Source organism: Typha angustifolia, chromosome 14 (assembly GCF_048772165.1).
Source record: "Typha angustifolia cultivar Huaian chromosome 14, ASM4877216v1, whole genome shotgun sequence".
Lineage (NCBI taxonomy): Eukaryota > Viridiplantae > Streptophyta > Magnoliopsida > Poales > Typhaceae > Typha > Typha angustifolia.
Window position 1 is genome coordinate 425,749 of NC_133252.1, and position 8,560 is coordinate 434,308.

At 40.4% G+C, this 8,560-nt stretch overlaps 1 protein-coding gene across 1 annotated transcript; it reads right to left on the reverse strand.

Moving 5' to 3' along the window:
• Positions 1 to 6,216: 6,216 nt before the first annotated feature.
• Positions 6,217 to 7,689, reverse strand: LOC140776064 (dof zinc finger protein DOF3.6-like). The gene has a single exon (XM_073119622.1). The coding sequence runs from the start codon at positions 7,553 to 7,555 to the stop codon at positions 6,671 to 6,673; it is 885 nt and encodes a 294-aa protein (XP_072975723.1). The 5' UTR covers positions 7,556 to 7,689; the 3' UTR covers positions 6,217 to 6,670.
• Positions 7,690 to 8,560: the final 871 nt, after the last annotated feature.

Genomic DNA, 8,560 nt, shown 5'->3' on the forward strand with positions numbered 1-8,560 from the left:
TGATCCTTGTTTATAGGATGTGTGAAGAAGCCTTGGAGTAGGCCTGATTACTTTAGCCAATTCTCTGCAGTCCCAACTGCAGAAATTTCCCTCGGCAGTCTATAACAGGCTCTCTAATATGTTTGCTGCACATGAATTTGGCCACACTGCCAAGTATCCTGACTAGGAATATCCTGCAGACCCGGCTGCAATTCTGCAAATAGTCCACTTTGCCAAGTATCCTGACTGTAGGAATATCCTGCAGACCCGGCTGCAATTCTGCAAACAGTCCACTTCCCCTGATTAATGGTGTGATTTGAAGTGTGTGTGATGACCCAAACTCCTCAGGCCAAACTGACACTGATTTCACCAGATGAGGTTGGAGCAATTCATTGGAAGGGCAACGTTTCTAGTTTCAGCTTATGGATTCTTAGCAGTCCAAGGTAAATTTGTTTTCCGACATAATTTGTGAAGTCGATTTGCCACAAATTTTCTTTTTCTTCCCTTTTTCTTGTTCTTGTTAATGCATAACATGGAAACTTTTGGAGTTCTTGCTATGCTTGTGTATCTGGAATTCAAATGTTTAGAGCCTCTCTTTTCTCTGTCCTACACCTAGGTGGCTTACAAAAACGCATATAATGCTATGAGCACACCCTTCTATCATCTATGATGGCATGGTTGGGCCTGGGCTGTGAGGCCCTCAAGCTAATAAAGTAATAATTCATCTTGAAGGCCGAACAAGAGGAATAGGCACTCAGGGATGATCTATATAGTATTAACAGTTTTCAGCCTTTGTGGATTGTTGTTTGATCATGTGTAAATTTTAACTATTTTATCAATCCTTAAAGTTCTTTTGATGCTGGTAAAATTAGGAAGAGATATATTTGTATAGTTGTGAGTGGCAGGACTCTGTCACCAGAAATTAAGGCTAAATCACATCTGAATTAAGAGTCACAATATATATAAGTGGCTTCACACTTGAATCCAGACATTTATATACAACTATCTGAAGTTTTACTTTCCGTTGGATGTTAATTGAACTAGACCCCACATATGCCCACTCAATAATGAAGGATTCAATGATGGGTGGATCTATAGTTTCATTTATAGACAAATTGTGTCTCCAAAACCACATGAGCTTCACACTACCTTTTCTTCTACCTTAAGGTAGCCACTAAGCAGTCGTCTTTTCTGATGACAGTGGGCTATCATGTTCATTGCTAGACAGCAAAAGCTCACCCCACAGGAGGGAGGAGGCCCACACGGACTTCTTTTCTCCTTCTCTACAGGCTCCATGAGAGGGAGAGGAGCAAGTAATGTGAAGCACGAGGCGCCATAAGCGCACACGCATGGCAATAAGAACCTTAGATGATGAATTAGCTACATCATGACACACCTTTTAGTCACCAGGGCTCATCACTAGTTGTGTATTCAGTGGACCAACTAACTTTAAGTCCAGTTCAATGAACAATGGCCAAATGCCAAGCATTATTTTAACAAACTGTACACCAGTTACTGCTCCATCTTGATTCTTCACTGGCCTTGCTACTGCCTACTGATTGCAGTAAAGGAATTGATTACGAGGATTGGGAGAGATGATCTGAGATATATGCCATCAATATCTTTGGGTGAAAGGGAAAGAGCAAAGTTTATAGCAAGGACAGGTGCCAAGCCATATACTTATGTTACTTTAGCTTTTGGGCAGGAGAGAGGGAATTTGGCAATCAGTAGTAACAACTCATAATAATGGTATAGGCTACTCTTTCCTCTACTTTGATCTTTTTGACTCAAAAGTGGTGAGATTTTCCTGAAGATCCCTTGTTGACTGTTGACTGGATTAGAGATTTATTCCATCGACTTGAATGCTTAATCTGCGGTGCTGAGTGTTTTCACAGATAAAGTTTCTCAAATAAGCTGCAAGCTCCATTTAGTTGCTGACCTCTTTTGCTAGATGACTGGAATTTTCCAGTTCTTATCCATTTTCAAGATCAAGGCCAGACCATTAGTGTTGTTGGTGTAGACATCCTAGTTATTCTTCACATCTATAGCATTTTCTTTTTGGACCAAACAGGCCTTCACATCTATAGCATTATGAATCTAGACATCCAACTACAGATGTTGCAGTTCAGTGTCCTTCCAGTTTAGACAGTGTGATGATAAGAATTAAAGAGAAGAATATTATCAAGTACAATATGCCACTAATTTAGCTAGATCTCATCCAACTTGAATCACATGAATGACACCAAAAGTTAAGGTTTGGACAGAATCATTTAACATGCATGCCCACAATGACTTTCACAGGATTACTGACTGCTTAATTATTTCCAATAATAACTGACAAATTAAAAAAGTATTTTGGTTTATTTTCTTCTTAGAGCTGACATATCTCATCCTAAGTGTTTGAACTTTATGAAGTGCATGCGGGATTGGGAGTGCCTTTGGCCTGACCTAATCGACGATAAGAATGTTCTCATATGGCTGATTAGTGGGTGATGATGCAAACAAAACCAAAATCTCGTGCAAATAAACAACAGCTCGTCTTCCCCAATCAACTCAACTATGCCAAGATTCCACCACTAACATATCAATGACATCAAAGAACACATTAATCTGTTCTTCTTCCACCCATGTTTGTTAATTCCATTCTCTCCTTTTCTGATAGTCTTATCTCCTTCTATAGTTTATTCCAGTCTAGTCTTTTCAGATAAGCCTGGATTCGTTAGTAAGGTATGTTGCAGTATAGCTTCAATTCTCCATTGTTATTGCAAAATCTAGTATTATTGCATACATCTGTCTTCTTCCTATAGTATCCATTTGCATTAAGATCTCCAAAAGTCCAAACTAGTTAAGGCTAGCTCTTAAATTGTCCACCATCACCATTAATCATGACATCATATTTTATATGATGTAATCTTCTTCTAATTATTGTCTAACTAAAATTAATATAGTGGCTACATATCTGGCAAGCATCATTGCAGTGTTCGCAATTCCTAGCATCATTATTCTGTCTACTACAAAGAAAATTGTTCAAAATTATCAACTCCTTTGCATGATAAATTTATTAAATTTTGTTTACCATCTAATTCATTCGTAGATGTACAGATGATAATAAATATTATGGTCATTCGATATCCTACGCCATTCTTCGTACTTGGTCACTCATTGGACCTAGAAGATATGGAGTATTAATAAGGGAAGGCATATAATATAGTCCAAGATGCATTGCATGTAGCATAAGAACCTGGAAAGGTTGGAGAGGAAGGATTTGAATTGAAATAGAAACATAGGAAATTAGTGTTGGCTCTTAACGTAGGACTCAGCTTATAATATGAATGTTGTTGTTGCTGATCATGATGGTAAGTATAAAACTAATCCTTTTGTCAATTGATTAAGACTTCCATGATAAATCTCACATACTGGCTATTGAGGTTGACTGTGTAAATATTATTTCTTGCAGGTACCTAAACCACCCTCGTTTTCAAGCTCCATTTGCTCTCTCTATCTCTTTCCCATTTCTTTATCCTTCTTCGACTTAGCTTTATATTGTAGTGGGATAGTTAATTAATGACCAGGAAAGTCCTTACGAACCATTGGAGAGTAGGATATTGATTGAAGCACCTGCAAAATTAATAGTAAAAGATAGATAAATTAAAGAAAAAAAAGTACAGCAGATCAATGTCACATGCATGCCTGAAATAAAATGATATCAATAATACATGATACTTATATTATATATTATTTATATCTTTAAATTTATGGATCATCAAATTTTCTTATTTCACAACCGCCACACCGAGATGGTAAAAATAACAAAAAAAAATAATAATTAAAATAATAATAATTATTATTATTATCTCTGTCACATCATATATCAGTACAATATCGTAGGAATATAGAATATTTTTCTTAAAAGAATACTTCTCTATGTAGGATGCCTGAGCAGTAGGTGCATAATTGCTCAAATTAAACTATATAATTAGGCACGTGCAGAATTAAATTTTTTTTAAGAAAAAAGTATGGTGATGGAGGGTGTAGTAAATATCCTGCATCGAGGCCTGCAGAGGATCCACGCTTACATTGCATAAGGATTAAGGGTACACTCTAGTCTCTGCTACTACGACTGGTCCGGTGGACCATAGTATCAAAGGGCTGGGTTTTTATTAATTAGTGCTGATGATCAACAAATTCTTTGTTGGCATAAGAGCAAGATCTTCTACCTCGTCGACAATAATTTAGACTAAACCACATACTTAAGCATCTTCCAGTCTATTAACTTTATCCTGGAGATCGAATTAGATTTCGTAGATTACGACCATGATTGACATCATGTGACCCAACGTGAGGCCACACCACTGCTATACTACTTTAGATTCTTAGCTGTGGTGCCCCCCCTCTTAATTCACTTTAATCTCTCTCTCTCTCTCTCTCTCTCTCTCTCTCTCTCTCTCTCTCTCTCTCTCTCTCTCTCTCTCTCTCTCTCTCGTGTTTCTATCTAAGGAGGAAGATGGCCAAGTCATAAAGCTAAAGCTGCCCACTCTGCTCCCTTAACAGCAGAAGAGCCCATATCACCCCTCTCTCCTATCTCACTATCTCATGTCTCATGCATACCACTCCAACAGAACAAGAGTACCAATGTACATAACCCTCTCTCTCTCTCTCTCTAGAACACATGCATGTGGAGCGAAAACAAGGACATACACCCATAGCTTTAGCTTGGCATAACACTTTCTTTGCCTTGCTTTGCTTTCTTCCCTCTCTCTCTCTCTCTCTCTCTCTCTCTCTCTCTTTCTCTCATGATATCTTCACATTTCTCACTCATGTTCCTATAACTATCACCTCCTCTCCTGACAGGTTAAAACAAGAGAGGGTTCCCTCTCTCTCTCTCTCTCTCTCTCTCTCTCTCCCCTTTATCTTCTCTATATTTGTACATGGCCAGGCTCCCTTTATTCTCTTTATGGCAGTAGCGAAGACTGTTCCCTTGGTCCTCGGGAAAGAAGACTATAACAAGGATTCCCTCTGCAGACATGGACCCATTAACTAATGAAGAGCTAGGCTATACAGCTTTCCTGCATATGGTTATTATTATTATCATTATTATTATTATTTATTTTTAATCTTCTTCACCCTCTTCTCCTCTTTGTTTCAGTGCATTTATGTCTGAGGTTTGCTATTATTATTCTAACGAATTCAATGGTGCACGCTAGCTGCATGGATTTTAGTGAGATTTTGGCTTCTCTTAGTTTGCTCTACGATATAAACTGGAGGGGTGGGGGTGTTGTTCTTTGGATGTACAATCTAGCTAGGTGCATAAATATGTGGAGTCTAAGATGACGGGTCAGAATAAAGAGGAAAAGAGAGGATAAGTGGTCGGTTCGTTGGATTCGAGGCACAGCCCAAATCAAATCCAACAACACACTGGGCAAATAAAGTGGTTGTCTCCTCTCTGTCTCTCTTGTATATATATATGTGTGTGTGTGTGTGTGTGTGTGTGTGTGTGTGTGTGTGTGTGTGTCTGTGTTCATGGGCCATGAAAGCACATGCAAAGAGAAAATATTTATATATATGAAAGCAAATTAATCACTACAACTCCTGAGATCAAAGTTACAAGACGAAGATTACACCAAATTAATGCATCAAACTATATAGCACGTTATGATCAAACTTTCTTATTCAATTTAGAAGGATTTTAATTGAGGAATATGATACAGCCATCTTAGACATGGCGATTAATGCATGGGAAGAGAGGAAGGTGAGCATGCATGTATATTTGCATGGAGAGCTGGTCAAAGGTTGTTCTACAAAGCCATCTCTTAAAAGATGAGAAGCCATAGCAGACGTGAGCTTTAATCTGCATGCTGTACCAAAATAACAGAAAAAGCTCCACATTGGAGCATTTTGCTCGATCTCTAGTGCATCAATCGGCAAGCTTTTTTAATTCATTTCTTATTGATGAAACACCTAACACCAGTAGCTTTACCTTCTTCAGAAAAAAAAACACATACACAGAGAGAGAGAGAGAGAGAGAGAGAGAGAGAGAGAGAGAGAGAGAGAGAGAGAGAGAGAGAGAGAGAGAAGTGGAGACTGCCTCTAAAGTGGCAAGATCATGAAATGATAAAGGCTCAGCAACTTTTCTGGGACTAGTTCAAGGAAGAAAGAAATATTCCAATCATACCCAAATAATTAATGCCCTCACAAAGCCTTCTCATTTCGAAATGGAAATTGGACATTAATTGTAGATATAAACTTTGCTATAATCCTTTAATGAACTGTAGCGTCACATAGATCTACACATCAAGAAGCTAACGATAATGGCAATTAATGAGAAACAATTCACCAAGACAAGAAAACTAATTAAGATCGATACAATGCTCCTTAATTTCATGTCTCTAAATTAAACTAAGTTCTTTAATTATATCGGATATATATATATATATATATAAACCCATGCACCAAGTTTCTCTGACGATTGTTCTACAGCACACACACAAAGAGGAAAGAAATTAAAGATAAAAATAAGCACATCAATTTCAAGTAATTGGAACCCTACCTATGTTCTAATCTTCAACTTGATGCTGAAAAGAAACGCCTCTCCCTCCATATTGAATTCTATCGATCCTTGCAAGTTATCTTGCCTACTTCCTTTTTTGAAGCCATCCGCAAAAATTGATCAGCTTCCAAGAAATGGTAGAAACTACAAGAGATTTCCAGTGGATGAAGAGTTGAAGCCTGAGAGATCCGGAATCCATCCGCCGCCATTACCGCCGACGACACTACCACCGGTGCTGCCACCCCAAATACTATCATTAATATTCCTAGGGATATCCATGTACAATCTCGGCAAGCTTAGGGTTTGAGAGTTGTCCTCCATCTTAACTGAAGCTAGATGTGATATGATCTCCGAGCTCAACGTCTTCGCCGTCGGCATCTGCCCACCGAACGCACTTCCGTCAATCCTGCAGCCTTCCAAATCTAAATGGTACATCCCCGTCAACGCCGGCGGCGGCGGAGGAGGAGGAGGCGGCGGCTCCAATCCACTTAAGAAAGGGAACTGCTGGATCTGCTGCACCCTCCATTGCTCCAACCCGACGGTGGTACCCACCTGGTAGTCCGCTGGGTCGACCGGGTGGACGCCGGAGAACCCTAACCCTAAATTCTGCACGCTAAAGTTCTCCAACGGGTGCAACGAGGTTACGAAGGGAAGGTGGGAAATACTCGAAATATGTGAACTGATGCCACTCCCTTTGCCGACCGAGGCGGCGGTGGAGGCGGTGGAGGAAGAGGTGCCAGACTGGCGATCGGTGGTGGGGGCGGCGGCGGAAGTAGTCGTCGTCTTAGAGGAGCTACCGGTGGCGGATGATTTGGTGCGCTTGTTACGGCGGCAGCCGCCGCCGACAGGGACGTTCCGAAGGGCCCCTCCGCGTGTCCAGTAGCGACGGCAGGTCTTGCAGAAGTGGCGGGGCTGCGATAAGGAATAATTGTTGAAGTAGCAAAACTTGGTGTTGGTGGAGTCGCAGCGGGGACAATTCAGCGCCTGCTCCGGCTGCGGGATCTTCGCCAGCCGGGCCCTCTCGCTCATCGACGCCGGCCGGATCGAGCTCGAGTTCGTGTTCGAGTTCGATGCCAGCGAGCCAAGGGGAAGGTGAGAAGACTCATTTGCAACATCACCGCTGTGACCTCCTCCTCCTCCTCCCGCTCCTCCTCCCGCTCCTCCTCCTCCTCCTCCTCCTCCTCCTCCTCCTCCTCCTCCTCCTCCTCCATGATGATGATGAGTAGCTTGTAGCTATCATAAGTAAAACAAAAAAGGAAAAAAGAAGAAAAAATTATGCTACTGGTGTATTTATTCAAGAGGAGATCTTGGGGAGAAAGTAGCGGAAGGTGAGAATAATTAAATTACCTGGTTCCAGTTAGGTGGATCTAAGTAGACAGGAACAGAAGGGAAAACCATGGTGGCGGCTTAATTTCTTCTCTTTTCCTCTTTTCCTTTGTTGGACTTGTTCTCTTTTTCTTGCCAAAAAAGGTTGTTGGGCTCTTGGAGAGATATGGTGAAGGATCACATCCACTTAAGGAGTTGCAGAGGGAACAAGAATTTAAGCTTCTTTCCTCTATAGTAGTAGAATTTCCTTGGAAGTTGTTAGAATGTTTGAGAGTGAGAGAGAGAGAGAAAGAGAGGGAGAGAGAGAGAGAGAGAGAGTTCCTTAGGCTTTAAGTTGTGAAAATAGCTAAGCAGTGGGAGAGGACTAGGTGGCTTCTCATGCATAGAAAGTTTCATATGGAGAAAAAAAAAAGATAGGAAAGGGGGCTCCAGGAGGGGCCATGGAAGCCTACTACCTCACTATTTAAAGAGCAAAATGGTAGAAAAATAAATAGTAGAACTAAATGTAACAGAGGTAAATTTTGTGCCTATGTGTGTGTATCTCTCTCTCTCTCTCTCTCTCTCTCTCTCTCTCTCTCTCTCTCTCTCTCTCTATATATATATATATATATATACTCCTATGCATATATATCTTAATGATTCTAATGTTTTGTCCGTATTATTAGTTTGTTACAGGATAGCTTCATATATTAAGTAGCCTAACATGAA

Excerpts from the sequence above, each read along its gene's own strand:
- LOC140776064 (XM_073119622.1), bottom strand. The coding sequence starts at position 7,555 with ATGAGCGAGAGGGCCCGGCTGGCGAAGATCCCGCAGCCGGAGCAGGCG.